This window comes from Salvelinus sp. IW2-2015, linkage group LG33, assembly GCF_002910315.2.
Source record: "Salvelinus sp. IW2-2015 linkage group LG33, ASM291031v2, whole genome shotgun sequence".
In the NCBI taxonomy this organism is placed as follows: Eukaryota; Metazoa; Chordata; class Actinopteri; order Salmoniformes; family Salmonidae; genus Salvelinus; species Salvelinus sp. IW2-2015.
In genome coordinates this window covers 17,766,529-17,783,337 of record NC_036872.1, presented here as the reverse complement: position 1 = coordinate 17,783,337, position 16,809 = coordinate 17,766,529, and the positions used below count along the sequence as shown (strand labels likewise).

At 44.6% G+C, this 16,809-nt stretch overlaps 1 protein-coding gene across 1 annotated transcript in view; it reads left to right on the top strand.

Annotated features, from left to right (window-relative positions):
* pdlim2 (PDZ and LIM domain 2 (mystique)) overlaps positions 1–16,809 on the top strand; it is a 68,835-nt gene that overhangs the window by 45,068 nt on the left and 6,958 nt on the right. Inside the window, exons 7-9 of the mRNA XM_023978926.2 lie at positions 9,179–9,297; positions 15,413–15,561; positions 16,353–16,467. Of these exons, the coding sequence (XP_023834694.1) occupies positions 9,179–9,297; positions 15,413–15,561; positions 16,353–16,467 (383 nt within the window). The remainder of the gene's footprint in view (positions 1–9,178; positions 9,298–15,412; positions 15,562–16,352; positions 16,468–16,809) is intronic.

Below are 16,809 nucleotides of genomic sequence, written 5' to 3'. Positions count from 1 at the left end.
AGTGTAAATGAAAGGGTGGATTCTGCCAATAATAAATTGAATGTATCGTGAAGTCCAGCGATTTAACAAAACCATAATGAACTCCAGATGTTTAATGAGTTTGATATGCAGCTCCAGTTGGAGACTTGTGGGGAATTTAATAGGGATGAAAAATGTGTTGCTCATAGCTCCCTCTAAGGATAAATAAACTCTCTCTCGGCCTGGCATCGGTGTCTCACTGTATCTGTGCCTGTTGGCCGACTGCTGGCTGGATGGGTGGGTGCACTGCCCCCCTTATGAGACCACCTATGATCTCACCATCACATGAGTAGGCTTTGCTTTGACACAGGAGTTTGAAGGGAGCTCAAGTTCTGTGTGTGAGAAGCTAGCCACAAAGTTTGGGGCAAAATTAAAGTAATCATCCCCATAAGGACTGATTTATGATCTGAAAGGCCCCTTGTCATCACGGAGTGTAATGATACTACCTTGATGGTAATAGAACAAACGTGCAAAGTACTATAGCTACCACACACAGACAGTTTGTTGGCTGAAAAGATTGCAGTGCCTCACTCAGGTGGGTGTCAGGCTTTCAAGTCCAGCAGCCCTTTAAACATGTTCTCATTGTGACTAAGAAGGGTTCTGTCAGAACTGATATACTGCAACAGCACATGAAGTGGATCTGAAGTCAGCTCACAGACATCTCATTGTCTCGACTGTTCATTTGGCCCCTAATCTCCTCCATCTGGTTCCTATTCAGAGCTGTCTGCCAGGCTGTGTGGCCCTGACAAGTGGCAGTGTCGCTGTGTCTGTGGGCCGGGGCCCAGCCCGGCTTTGGTTGGGGTGGCTTCCGGGCAGGCCTGTAATTAGTGCTGACGTAATAGAGATCTACTGTAGGGATCTCTGGCACTTGTAAGCTGTGTTATTGAACACTAATGTATAGCCCATTCCATATTTATCTGTGGGTAGCATTTATGAATGTGTAGCTTATGAATTCTTAACGTACTGTGTATGAACTGTATATGGAGGCCGCTCTATGGGAGTTCAGCGTGGTTGTGTTCTGTCAGTGTAACGTCTGTAGCAGTGCTGGTATGGGGGTTCAGTGTGTTTTGACATAGTGGAGGCCCTATGGTGGCTGTGTTAATGGGAATTCACACCCTGCAGTGTCAGAGCACAGCCAGAGTCCACATCCTTCTGAAACGTTCAATCCACCAGCAGTCAGCACTGGTCCTGCCATTWTCACTAAGGAAGCTTTGATCCTTAATGTATGTTGTTGTGTGTAAACATTGGGAATAACTTAATTTCTCTSAAATACTTAGCATGATCATATCTTATTTACAGTAGTTCCACTCTGAACACTGTAAAGGTGAAGTAGGGGAAGCAGTGACTGAGGAAAAAGTATCTCAGGTCTTTACAAGAGTCCTCCATGCATGTACACTGCTGGAGAGGAAATACGATACATATCTCTCACTCTGCTCCTTCCCAGGACTCCTGCCATCCCCTGGATGATTGTCCCATATTTATGTTCATGTAAAGTATTTTCATACAGCAGTCCCCAAAATAAAGTGATGTGTGCGTCAGCCTGCCTCTGTTTGCTGGCCCATGCCCTGTAATTGAAGCTGCAGGGTGGTAATGATGATGAAGATGATGCACAGTGGCTGCGACTGGAGCCAGACGGAGAGCTCCTCCGCTCCCAAAATGTAAAAGAGATGCCAATGCCCCCGCGTCTCCCATTGGCCCTGTCTGAAACAGCTGCCCTTGCTTCATTTCTCCATTTTCTGTTTGTTTGTGTCTCCAATCCTAGACTGAGGTGTCTTTTGTGCTCCCTCTTGCTTGTTTTCACTCACTCCATCCTCCTTCCATMCCCTGGAATTGAGATGCAGTATAGCTTGGGTAAGCCATTTCTCCGAGAGCATTTGGGYAAATAAATGTTTTCTCTGTAGTTGATTTGCTTAATCAAGTATGACAGCAGATTTCGGTGGCAAACAGAAAAWAGTAGCAAGACGAGTGGCATGTGGATTAAATGTTAAGGCCCAATGCAGCCGTGTTTCTCTCAAATAATTTCTGGGTAACGAAGTGCCTGACGCAAGAATTTTGCTAGGAGTGGTCTGAGTGGGGAGGGGACAATGGAAAACTAGCTGTTATTGGCAGAGGTTATTGCTCTATTAACTAATTTACCACCTGGGGATGTCACCAGGCAGGCCGAAACTCCCACCAAAACAGGCTGACATTTCAAACTGCTCTTACACTTTAATGGCATTATTATAATAACAATTTCACAGTATTATTCCAACCTCGGTGTGTAAATGTATATAAAACACAGGAAAATCACATTGTTGACTGCACTGGGCCTTTAACTTCAGAGTTGGCTTTGAAGTGTTATTTGTCCTGTGCTCACCTCAGGCTTTGTGCAACAGGCAGACAGCGGTGGTCTCTGGTGATCCAGGGCTCGTTAAGAGCTTCTGATTACAGTTCAGAGCAGGTCTATTCTGGGAAGGCCTCCTCCCCTGCCTGCCAGTCAACCAGCCAGTCAGAGGAACCAATACTAATTGGCTGTTGATTCTATGTTCCCCTCCCTCTCGACATTCACAACACCATTCACCTTCTCCAAGACACAGCCATTGTGCCCGGCTGGCGGTGCCCCTCTGCCAGTGAGTGGCCTCCCCTGGGGCATCCACAGGGGGCATTGCTGCCATTCGAGATGCCATGGCTGCTTTTGTAAAAGGTCAGGAGCACAGAGGATAATAGAAAAGTGTTGTTGATGCCCAAACTCCACTGCTTCTCCAGACCAAGCTGCTGAGCCCATCTAAGGTCAACTTAATCAGAGCTGTCTGTTGCTTTTGTTGAGCTTTTTTTCATAATTCCTTCATTCCCCTCTGGCCTCATTGATCACAGCTGTGATTAAAGCACTCAATCACTGGGCTGGTTAAAACTGAAACATGCCTTCAGTTGTTTACTGATGCTGACAGACTTCATTGACTCTCAGAGAGAATAAATATGTTCTGAAAGATGCAACCATCTTTGATTTGGACTCTTACTACTTCATTAGCAAGATTTATCAAAAGTACAACTACAGATTGGCCTAAGATGACATGTAGCCATTAGAAAGTATTTCCATAGGAAATGTTCGTCACAAGACTGACATTTTGACTTCTGTAGCTAATAGCAGGAGAAGGGAGAGGGTTTCTGCACTTATTCAAAGATGATATGGAGGGAGTGAAAACCTAACAATATCTGGGCCCTGTTTCAGTGCTCACTGATCGTTCCCYGTAAAAGCTTCCTGGCATTGAGCAGTGATCTACCCAAGCCCTGGAAAAGGAAATGCTGGACCGTTTGAGAGCAGAGCCATTGTTCAAAGAGCTGCTGAATTGGAAGCGGGTGCTGTTGGTTATGGAGACAGTTCCTGGCTCCACCAGTGCCCATGCCTCAGTCAGCCCCAGGCCTGTTCTGGGCTGGGAGGTGGGGTGGTTTGGAGTGGGGTGGAGACGCAGCTTTTTCTGGGATGGGCTTCTGAGGGCATTGATGCCAGCTGATGACAAATCTGGACAGGGAGTCTCATCATAAAGCTACAGATGATAATACTGGTTAGGAAAGTCTGTAAGCCATCTTATTCATACCTGCTGTTCATTCCAACTGTATACAATACAGTAGTCATTGAACCACAATAACATCAGCAGTGTGTTTTGTAATGACTTCAGTCTMTTGAAGTATCTCCTCTTTATTCTTCATTCAGCTGCCGATCTAAACTGATCTCTTTTTTTGTAGCTTATGCTTTTCAACCTTCATTTCACTCTTTATTTAGCTAAATATCCCATAGAAAATAAATATTTTGTTGCGTGTGTCTGAAAGCRGCTTAGAATAGGATCTCAGGTGGTCATAGTGCATAGCTCTATAATAAAATATATTAGTTTGTTGGGATTCCTGACAGTAAAAGTGTCTGGGCTGAGTTATGAGTTGCTCAGAAGTGGACCAGGTGTGCCCTGTGTTCTGTGTGCCCCATGTCCCTGGAGTCAAATTCACTACGAACACACACCGACACCACACAGGAAACCCTTAAACTTGCACACGTGTGCATACCAAACACACGCACAAACGCATGCATGCATGCACACACACACACACACACTGAGTGTACAAAACATAAGGAATACCTTCCTAATATTGAGTTGCACTCCTTTTTGGCTTCAGAACAGCCTCAATTCGTCTGGGCATGGACTCTACAAGGTGTCAAGCATTCTAAAGGGATGCTGGCCCATGTTGACACCAGTGCTTCCCATGGTTGTGTCAAGTTGGCTGGATGTCCGTTGGGTAGTGGACCATTTTTGATACACACAGGAAACTGTTGAGCGTGAAACCCAGCAGCGTTGCAGTTCTTGACACTCAAACCAGTGCGCCTGGCCCCTACTACCATACCCTGTTCAAAGGCACTTAAATATTTTGTCTTGCCCATTCACTCTCTGAATGGCACACATACACAATCCATCTATCAATTGTCTCAAGACTTAAAAATCCTTCTTTAACCTGTCTCCTCCCCTTCATCTACACTGATTTTGAAGTGGATTTAACAAGTGACATCAATAACAGAGCATAGCTTTCACGTGGCCAGTCTGTTATGGAAAAAGCAGGTGTTCCTAATGTTGTTTTTTACACTCAGTGTATATATCCAATCAGTCCTATGGTTTCAGGATCTCTAGGGCTCTACTGCTTGGCTGTCACCAATGATGTTACTCTAGCTCCATCTTGTGGTCAAATAGAAGCAGTAGCTCCTCATGTGAGCAGTTAGATAATTCAAGTAGGAAGCATTGTCAGTAAACCATTGGCACCCAGGTAAATAAAGTTGATGAAGTTTGGCATTTTCTCTTTCCCGTCAATATAATGGTTCATAACTGCCATGCCTAATTGTGTGAACTGTCGGACATCTGGGGTCCATGATGGAAGTATATGTTGGCTCTCCCATTCTCTTCAAACGAACAAGGGAGCCAAAGCCAAACATCTGTTACCATGCAAACAGCATCTCTGTCATCAGGCCTAGGGGCTGAGTCCCAGCTGAGATATAAATAGCAATCAAGAGCTAACAAGGTTGACGCAGGCAGCCTACACATGAAGTTAGGGCTGGGAGATAAATGTGAGATTGATTAGGAGGGACAAGTTAGTAAGAGGACAGGAATGCTGGGTGTGTCTCATGATCACTCCATTGAAACCTGCAGTATGGGAGGAGCAGGAGCAAAACCATGACAAATCAGAGCATGTATTAGCACTAGTCGTGATGACTGGGATAAGCCTTTGCTATGGGCACCAGAATTATAGTGGAGGGYAAAACAAGCTCCTGCTGTTTGGAGATGTTTGAGTTTGTACGGTCTTAACTCTACATATTTAGGAAGTGAAGGCTTATAGGTGTGTTTTTATTCGCAACATCTGGGATTTTTTTCAGTAGGGTGAAACATTACAGATACTGTAGAACAAAATGAATAGAGCTAACATAAATCCCAGTTCTACAACTAAAGCTTCAAGGTCCTTGACGACGGCAACAGCGCCTCTTCAACCTCGAGCCTGAAGAAATTTGTCTTGGCCTCTAAGATCGTCATGAACTTCTATAGCTGCACCATTGAGAGCATCCTGTCGGGCTGTAGCACCACCTGGTACGGCAATTGCACCGTCRGCAACCACAGGGCTTCACTGGGGTCACACTGCCTGCCCTCCAAGACATCTACAGCTCAAGGACCTCAGCCACCCAAGCCACAGCCTGTTCACCCTGTTGCCATCTAGGAGGTGGAGACTGTACAGGTGCAACAAAGCTGGGACCGAGAGACCGATAGTGTTTATCTCCAGGCCATCAGACTGTTAAACATTCACCACTAGCTGGCCTCCACCCAATACCCTGCCTTGAACCATAGACACCGTCACTAGCCAGCTACCCCCCCGATACTCTACTCTGCACCTTAGAGACTGCTGCCCTATCTACAGTGCAATCGGAAAGTATTTAGATCCCTTTCCTTTTTCCACATTTTGTTACGTTACAGCCTTATTCTAAAATGGATTAAATAGTTTTTCCCCCTGATCAATCTACACACAATACCCCATAATGGCAAAGTAAAAAACGTTTTTTAGTTTTTTTTGCAAATGTATTAAAATGAAAAAACTATCACATTTACACAAGTATTCAGACCCTTTTACTCAGTACTTTTTTGAAGCACCTCTTTGGCAGCGATCACAGCCTGAGTCTGCAAGCTTGGCACACCTGTATTTTGTGAGTTTCTCTCATTCTTCTCTACAGATCCTCTCAAGCTCTGTTAGGTTGGACGGGGAGCGTCGCTGCACAGCTTATTTTCAGGTCTCTCGAGATGTTCGATTGGGTTCAAGTCCGGGCTCTGGCTGGGCCACTTATGGACATTTAGAGACTTGTCCCGAAGCCACTCCTGCGTCATCTTGGCTGTGTGCTTAGGGTCATTGTCCTGTTAATAGGTGAACCTTCGCCCCAGTGTGGGAACCTGCTCCAGAGCACTCAGGACTTCATCAAGGAGCTCTCTGTACTTTGCTCTGTTCATCTTTCCCGACTAGTCTCCCAGTCCCTGCCGCTGAAAAACATCCCCACAGGATGATGCTGCCACCACCATGCTTCACCGTAGGGATGGTGCCCGGTTTCCWCTAGATGTGACGCTTGGCATTCAGGCCAAATAGTTCCATCTTGGTTTCATGGGCTGAGAGTCCTTTTACGTGTCTTTTGTCAAACTCCAAGTGGGCTGTCATGTGCCTTTTTTATTGAGGATTGGCTTCCATCCGACTACTCTACCATAAAGGCCTGATTGGTGGAGTGCTGCAGAGATGGTTGTCCTTCTGGAAGTTTCTCCCATCTCCACAGAGGACCTCTGGAGCTCTGTCAGAGTGACCATTGGGTTCTTTGTCACCTCCCTGACCAACGCCCTTTTCCCCTGATTGCTCAGTTTGGCCGGGCGGCCAGCTATAGGAAGCCTTGGTGGTTCCATACTTCTTCCATTTAAGAATGATGGAGGCCACTATGTTCTTGGGTTCCTTCAATGCTGCAGAWTTRTTTTGCTACCCTTCCCCAGATCTGTGCCTRGACACAATCCTGTCTAAGCTCTACGGACAGTTCCTTCGACCTCACGGCTTGGTTTTTGCTCTGACATGCACTTTCAACTGTGGGACCTTTTACAGACAGGTGTGTGCCTTTCCAAATCATGTCCAATCAATTGAATGTACCACAGGTGGACTCCAGTCCAGTTGTAGAAACATCTCAATTGTGATCAATGGAAACAGGATGCACCTGAGCTCAATTTCGAGTCTTGTAGCAAAGGGTCTGAATACTTATGTAAATAATGTATTTCTAGAAACCTGTTTTTGCATCTCATGGGGTATTGGGGTATTGTGTGTAGATTGAGGGTGGGGGGGACGATTTAATCAATTTTAGAATAAGGCTGTAACGTAACAAAGTGGAAAGTCAAGGGGTCTGAATACTTTCCCGAATGCACTGTACATAGTCATTAAACACTGGTAACTTTAACTAAGATTACATACTGTTTTACCCACTTATGTATATACTGTATTCTAGTCATGMCTAATCCTTCCTTTAACTATTGCTGTACACCTTTTCTTTACACACCATTATATATARAGTGCCCTCCGTAATTATTAGGATTGAAGCATTTTTTTATCTTCTTTTGGCTCGATACTCCAAGTTTGGATTTGAAGTCCGAAATTGACTATGGGGTTAAAGTGCAAACTAACAGATTTAATTTSAGGGTATTTTCATCCATATCGGGTGAACCATTTTAGAAATCGAGCTTTGACTACAAATTTGTTGGAAGCATTTGCTCTTTGTTTTGGTTGTTTCAGATTATTTTGTAAATAATGTATTGTCATTTTGGAGTCACTTTTATTGTAAATAAGAATATAATTTGTGTTAAACACTTCTACATTGTGGATGCTACCTTGATTACGGATAATCCTGAKTGAATCGGGAATAACGAGTGAGAAAGTTAGACACATATCATACCCCCAAGACATGCTAACCTCTCACCATTTAAATAACAGGGGAGGTTAACATTTTTMGGGGGGTATGGTACATGTGTGTTTAACTTTCTCACTCATCATTATTCACGATTCATTCAGGATTATTTTTAATCATGGTAGCATCAACATTCATGTAGAAATGTTTTCGGTTTAAAGTGACTCCAAAATAACACATGATTTACCATTTCATTTCTATTGGGCAGAAAATCATCTGAAACYCAACCAAAACAAACATTAAATGCATCCAACATGTTTATAGAGTCACAAGCTTGACATAGTCCTTGTGTGCTGTGAATATGGGACCAAATACTCAACTTTTGACTACTTTAATACACATAAGTGAATTTGTCCCAATACTTTTGCTCGTCTAAAATGTGGSGGACTACTGTATGTTTCACTCGATATGGATGAAAATACCATCCAATTAAAGCTGACAGCCTGCACTTTAACGTCATAGTCATTGTTTGATTTCAAATCCACATTTTTGAAGGGTAGAGCCAAAAGAAGAAAAAATGCTTTACTGTCCCAATAATTAGAGGGCACTGTATATTCCGGACTCTGACACTGCTCATTCTGATATTTCTTTCTTTTTACTTTTTGGATAATGTGATTGTAATAATGTAATGTAATACTGCGATAACATCTGCTAATCTGGGTACGCAATCAATAAATGTTGATTTGACTGACAATCACATCTGTTCCACACAAGACATTTCTATCTGAATGCTCTAAGGGAGCCCACCTGAACAYGTAGTTTCTGTCACCTGTTCACATAGAGCCCTCCGTCTGTGACCTTGACTGGCCCTATTCATGTGTCCAGCTCCTTTTCTCTCTCTCGAGTTATGCTGGTGCTTTCTCAGCTTAGAACATTCTCTTCAATGCCAATCCACCCTTGATGACGCAAACATTAATACAATTCCTGGCATTCAAATGAACATAGCTCTTTTTTTWTTTTTTTTGTCTGACTGCTTTATGGCGATATTCCATCACATGGTTCTTTCTCATGGTCTCATCAGATTGCTCAACTCTGTAAACTCATTCCACTCTAAACTCATTCTACTCTATGAAGTATATGTCTGGGTTTCAGCATCTACAGGTGGTTTGGCTGAACAGAAGATGCTCCATGCACATCGGACCAGTCTGACGTCCTGTTAATCTCGCTCTGTTTCCCCAGGAGTTCTCCTCTTCAGACTTCAGGAGTAACTCTGTGTCCAGTCGAACGCCCACCCCTCCAGGATGCTACTCGCCCCACAGCCCTGTCGACTGCGAGCTGTCTGTCTCCCCCAGGCACAGGTAAGAACAGTCTCTCACCCATCAGCTCCTCTAGAGATCTACCATGGTGTACACTACACATTTAACAACTCTGTCGAACTAGAAATAATTACGGCTAAGGGTAAATCAAACTCCTATAGCAATTCAGTGGAACATYTAAAAGACTGCACGTAGCTAACCACAAAAGATGTGGCTGATATTTGCAGCAAATGCTCTCTTGGCACTACAAGTCGGACTCTTTCAATGTGTGTTGGAGGATTCAACTGTGAAATAACACTGACTTTATCAAATTCACGTTTAGATTGTACCTTACGCTGAGAGTCATTATTCTCACAGTGCTATTTACTCAACGGTGAAGAAGACCAGCTAGAGGAAAGTAGATATTCTTCAAACCGGTTCAACTTTTCCTAACAACCTCTCAGGTCATCTGTTTTYGTCATACTCAGTGTTCCTTACTCCTGGAGAGGTTGGAGCGTGTCTGTGTGCAGTTCTTTAGGAACCTTTCTATTCTGCTGGGTTTAATTTGGCTTATTTCCTCTGGCTGCTCCGGCTGGCCCTGTAATAATGTGTCAGGATATCAATCAAATCCAACTATTTGTCACATGCGCCGAATACAACAAGTGTAGACTTTACCGTGAAATGCTTACTTACAAGCCCTTAACCAACAGTGCAGTTCAAGAAGAAAATATTTACCAAGTAGACTAAAATAAAAAGTAACACAATAACAAGGCTATATACAGGGGGCACCGGTACCGAGTCAGTGTGCGGAGGTACAGGTTAGTTGAGGTAATCTGTACATGTAGGTGGGGGTGAAGTGACTATGCATAGGTAACAAACAAACAGTGAGTTGCAGCAGTGTACAAAAGGGGGGGGGGGGTGTGTGTGTCAATGTAAATTGTTCGGTGGCGATTTTGTGAATTGTTCAGCAGTCTTATGGCTTGGGGGTAAAAGCTGTTGAGGAGCCTTTTGGTCCTAGACTTGGCACTCCGGTACCGCTTGCCGTGCTGTAGTAGAGAAAACCGTCTAACGGTTTGTGTGGTTGGAGTCTATGACAATTTTATGGGCTTTCCTCTGACACCGCCTATTATATAGGTCCTGGATGGCAGGGAGCTTGGCCCCAGTGATGTACTGGGCTGTTCGCACTACCCTCTGTAGTGCCTTACGGTCAGATGTTGAGCAGTTGCCATACCAGGCAGTGATGCAACCGGTCAGGATGCTCTCGATGGTGCAGCTGTAGAACCTTTTGAGGATCTGGGGACCCATGCCAAATCTTTTCAGTCTCCTGAGGGGGAAAAGGTTTTGTTGTGCCCTCTTCACGACTGTCATGGTATGTTTGGACCATGATAGTTCGTTGGTGATGTGGACACCAAGGAACTTGAAACTCTCGACCCGCTCCACTACAGTCCCCTCGATGTTAATGGGGGCCTGTTCGGCCCGCCTTTTCCTGTATTCCACGATCAGCTCCTTTTTGTCTTGCTCACATTGAGGGAGAGGTTGTTGTCTTGGCACCACACTGCCAGTTCTCTGAACTCCTCCRTATAGGCCGTCTCATCGTTGTCGTGATCAGGCCTACCACTGTTGTTGTCAGCAAACTTAATGATGGTGTTGGAGTCGTGTTTGGCCACGCAGTRGTGGSTGAACAGGGAGTACAGGAGGGGACTATGTACACACCCCTGAYGAGCCCCAGTGTTAAGGATCAGCGTGGCAGATGTGTTGTTGCCTACTCTTACCACCTGGGGGCAGCCCGTCAGGAAGTCTAGGATCCAGTTGCAGAGGAAGGTGTTTAGTCCCAGAGTCTTTCGCTTGGTGATAAGCTTCATGGGCACTATGGTGTTGAATGCTGAGCTGTAGTCAATGAACAGCATTCTCACATAGGTGTTCCTTTTGTCCAGGTGAGAAAGGGCAGTGTGGAATGCGATTTGAGATTGCGTCATCTGTGGATCTTTTGGGGCGGTATGCGAATTGGAGTGGGTCTAGGGTGTCCGGGAGGATGTTGTTGATGTGAGCCATGACCAGCCTTTCAAAGCACTTCATGGCTACTGACGTGAGTGCCACGGGTCGGTAATCATTTAGGCAYGTTACCTTCGCTTCCTTGGGCACAGGGACTATGGTGGTCTGCTTGAAACATGTAGGTATTACAGACTCGGCCAGGGAGAAAAATGTCTGAAGACATTTGACAGTTGGTCCGCACATGCTTTGAGTACAAGTCCTGGTAATAAGTCTGGCCCAGCGGCTTTGTGAACGTTAACCTGTTTAAAGGTTTTGTTCACAACGGTAACCAAGAGCGTTATCACAGTCATCCAGAACAGCTGGTGCTCTCGTGCATGCTTCAGTTTTGCTTGCCTCGAAGCGAGCATAAAAGGCATTTAGCTCATCTGGTAGGCTTGCGTCACTGGCAAGCTCGCGTCTGGGTTTCCCTTTGTAGTCAGTAATAGTTTTCAAGCCCTACCACATCCGACGAACGTCAGAGCCGGTATAGTAGGATTCAATCTTAATCCTGTATTGACGCTTTGCTTGTTTGATGGTTCGTCTGAGGGAATAGTGGGATTTCTTATAAGCGTCCGGATTAGTCTCCGGCTCCTTGAAGGCGGCAGCTCTAGCCTTTAGCTCSATGCGGATGTTGCCTGTAATCCATGGCTTCTGGTTGGGATATGTACGTACAGTCACWGGGGACGACGTCATCGACGCACTTATTGATGAAGCCGATGACTGAGGTGGTGTATTCCTTAATGCCATTGGATGAATCTCKGAACATATTCCAGTCTGTGCTAGCAAAACAGTCCTGTAGTGTAGCATCGGCGTCATCTGACCACTTCCGTATTGAGCGAGTCACTGGTACTTCCTGCTTTAGTTTTTGCTTGTAAGCAGGAATCAGAAGGATATAATGGTCAGATTTGCCAAATGGAGGGCGGGGGAGAGCTTTGTATACATATCTGTGTGTGGAGTAAAGGTGGTCAAGGATTTTTTTTCCCCTGGTTGCACATGTGACAAGCTGGTAAAAATTGGGTAAAACTGATTTAAGCATCAGACCCAGCTCTTAGTATTATCCCCCAAAATGTCTTATTTCACTTCTTCCCCTAATTGTCCCCCCACTCTGTAGTCCCCAGCCTACACACCAAGCCTCTCCCCCCTCCCACTCAGCCAATCACAGGCTTAGAGACACCCCTTGAGACGACTCTTTTCTCTCCAGTCCAATGAGTGGCAGTCAAAAGGCACAGCTTTTAGTCTGAAACTCGCTCTTCTCCTGTGTCTGGTCTGGTGTAGATAAAGGTGTGTGCCTTTGCTTGCTGGGTTACCACAGCTTAGGATAGGCATGCAGCCAGGAACAACTGTTTATCCGAAAGCAAAGATTAGCTAGTTGTAAAGGAATTCTCCTCTCTTTGTTCCCTCATTGTTTCTGAGGTGAGTTGTCTGACTTTTATTGTATTTGGTCATGAGTTTAGGGAACACTGGCTTTGATTTAGTATGTGTTTTTTAAATGATAGGAAGCAATGTAAACAACACCATCGCTCTTATTGTTCTCACATTGGAGAATGCTGTTGGCGCTGACAGCATCTGTTTTGACTGAGGATTCTTTACCGACCTGTAATCAGGATTTCTCTGTGGCTGTGGAAACATGAAAAGGCGGCTTTTTCCATGAACCCATTTCTAGAGTGGTTTCTTAAATACATTCAAACTGTTGTGAAAACTTGCAGTACTACATGAAAGCTAGCTGACAATATTATTTTCAAAAGTATGAGTATGCATACGTTATGATATAGATTAGGCATGTTTCCACTTTCCTCAAGTTATGGCTATTTATGTAACTGATCTCCCTCTATATTGTATTTTGCCATTCGCTGTTCTGGCGTGCTATGCATTTGTGCTCTTAGTACATTTGACCCAGTATTTCCATTGGTTTGAAGATGTAATGTCAATAATAAGGGAAATGGTTTGAGCAGGGTGGAGTGTAGCATGAGTTGGCCTTGGAGGGTGTGTTTTGGGAGTCTGTTTTCAATTTGAACCATGTTCTGTGATGTAAAGGGTCTGAGCATTGGGTTCACTTGGAGATTTATTGTCTCATTGTTTTGTCTTCTCCTGTTTCAGCCATGTTACATCACTGGGAACTAAGTTCCAAATGCTGATGAAAGGCAGGCACAAACTCCAGTCCACACACGTACATTAAATGCTATGAAATAATCTCAAAATTTTGATAGTGACCCAATCAGGCTTAGCCATGTGAATGATCATTTTTTTCCATGGTATTTTCATAGATTTGACCAGCATAGGAGAAAGTTATATGGTCAATATTTTGGCAGATACACCGTAACCTGGCATATGATAACAGAGCGCTAGATCCAGCTGATGTGAGTTGGTTGACATCTACTGACATCTTAGCAGGGATGTTCTGCTCAATTGGCTGCAGGTGAATGGCAACACACCGCACCTAGGGACTTGAAGGTCTGTCTGACCGGTTTTCACTTTTCACACAACCTGACTGACTGAAAGGCTCCCTCCAGGCAAACAATGTTGACTAGAGCATTGTGTGGGTGTGTGTGTGTCCATGTGTACATTTGACTGTCATCTTTCGGTCCATTTCTTATTTTTTTCTCAGTTGACAGGCGGCGACAACGATAACAATGGCAACCACACACAGTTACTATGGAATGAATAATAATGTGAACCACTTTTCCGTTCCACCACCCCAGTGGCTAAGAATGTGCTGCTCATAAACCTGTAAGTGCAGTGCTACTGTGCTGCTGCTAATCCGCTAATTAGCTAGGCATCAGAGAAACTACCCRGAGGTGTCAACTCTCTGTAGACTATTTCCCACCACAAGCACTCCTATTGGTCGAAAGTAGCCACACCATGAATTGTTCTCTTGCTTCAAATCTAAAAGGTCCCATTTGGCTCTAGTGGGTCATAAATATAGTGATGGTGTGAGAGGGAGAGGGAGAGATAGTGGTACATGATAAAAATATTAATTTTTTCATCCAGAAATGCCTGCAGTCAAACAGCAGGATTCCCCACTTTTATTTGGCCAATCATGGCTGCTGTGGTGGTGGGTATCAGGGAAGGTTTAGCCACAGTGCTACTTTACTAGAAATAACATTGGCTTTCTAAAGGCAGCCATTCGCTGGAATGCCCTCACCTCAATAACCAAACACTACACCAATAATGTATGCTAGCTAGTTGATAACATGGCATCTTCTAAATTATTATTATGTCTTCAGCAGGTCGTGCTGTTAGCAGATAGGAAGGTGATACTTGTCTGTTATGAGTGTATAGGCTGAGATTAGAGGCTGGTTTGGCGACTTGCCTGCAGTATGCAATGTAGAKTTTGGGCTTCAAGGTCAGTCACAAAGCTGACTGCTGCCACTGTCTTCATTTCCTCTGGGGTTGTTCCAACTCAAACACAAGAGGATTTCGACACCCACCAGCTCAGATTGTTCTGAAATCTTTTATTTTAGAAACAAATAACATTAGCATTCCTGCAACATTATTTTTGGAAGTTAAGCTAATTGAGTGCATCCAAATGTGCTATTTGTAATAATAGGATTCATATCATATTCAGTAAATATAGTACCTAACATATGATTTGGACCAAACGTTATTTCTAACAATGAGTTAGACATGAGGAGTCCAAGGGAGTGGTCAAAAGCCACCCACACACCCCCTACACCAATCCCACCCCAACAACAAGTATATAGTATCAGTTCTCTGTCTGCCAGGTTGTATGCAGCAGCTGCTCGGAGTATCGTTTCTTCATCCTATGTATGTAATGTATTCCCAGTGAATTTGGCTATGTTTTCCCCCCCTGTTCAGAGAAATTAGTKATTGAAGTTGTTAGGTGTATGTCCCATCCTACATCCTGGTATTACCAGATGCTAACGATGGCGGGTGTCATAGCTTGCTGAAATGACATGGAACGACCCTCTGGATTATCTCAAACCAACCACACATGCATCCTCCACAATATACCTTAAACYTATAAGGACATGATTACACCATCGACTGTACACGGAATGTACATATGTAGCTACATAGATGTGATAGATTGTACATGGAACATACATAGATATGGATTGGCTGAATAGTCTATTGGAGTGGTTACGTAATAGGTAATGGCTACATCCCCTCTCTTTCTCTCCCACAGCAGTTCCAGCTCTGACTCTACCATGCAGAGATTTGACCGGGATTCAGAGGTCTACAAGATGATCCAGGAGAACAAGGAGTCTCGCACGGCCCCTCGACAGTCCAACACCTTCCGCATGCTGCAGGAGGTTCTGGAGGCCGATGAGAAGGGTGAGCAGAGCTTCCCATAAACGCACTCATTTACATTACATTTAAGTCATTTAGCAGACGCTCTTATCCAGAGCGACTTACAAATTGGTGCATTCACCTTATGATATCCAGTGGAACAACCACTTTACAATAGTGAAGTGGCACTCGTCATCACTCGGTCTCTGTGTCAGGCTCCATTTCTGTTGTAATAAACAGCTGTGTGGGACGGACTGGAGCCATAAGTGTTTTGTGTTTTGCTTTCATCTCCGTCCCGTTTGAGACCTATTTGATGGGTCTACTGGATGTCAACTCCGAGGTGGCTAGAGGTCATTATGGCAAATTCAACAGAATTTGCCACAATTTACTGAATTGTTTCATCAAACTTTTATTCTGTCTGGCTACTAAGAAGGTTATTTGATATCGATAGATGCATCTGGCCATAACCTGGGCCAGAGTTGACTTAGAGCATTGTTTTCGATGGAGAGCAGTGRGAGTGTTGTTTTTACTTTGCTTAGAGGACTGGCAAAGAAAACAAGCGGAGCTGGTAATAAGAGTTTTATGAAGCGATAACGGCCAGCGCGTGGACACTGTTCACACCGGGTCATAAACTAGTGGTGTTCAGACAAGCAGTGTCTCCTACTGGATGGACAGACCTGACACAAGGCAGTAAAGACGAAAAAGTGATGTGATAACCAGGCTGACAGAGGCATAACTCTGCCTTGATTCCCTGCTGCGTGCGTGTGCTTGCGTGTGTGTGAATCCATCTGCTATTTGCACTGACTGACTGTGCTCTACTTTGTTGTTTTATGCAGAGGCAGCCGTGCGGTTCCCAGGGCTCTCCCCCAAACCCACCCCCCCAAAACCCACATCTCCCGGGGGTGGAGTCCCCAAGTACCACACCTGTGAGAAGTGTGGCACCAGCATTGTGTAAGAGTCCATAATGACACGTCACCTGTTGTGACATGTTCTCTCTGTCCACAGGAGTAACTTGACGTGTCATTGCATAACAGATGAATAAGCAGCTGACGAATACAAGCTCTGACAATGATAACTTGCCCTAAGGTGCAGGATGTTCCTCATAAACACAGAGGAGCTGAATTAATGAGCCTTCACGCAGTGTTTGTGTACATAATGTAGAAAGATTAAAAGATTCAGAAACAATGTTTGTGTTTATGACTGTGTCCATCTGTCTGCAGTACACAGGCGGTGCGCATCATGGACGACCGCTTCCGCCACCCAGAGTGCTACACCTGTTCTACACCAGAGTGC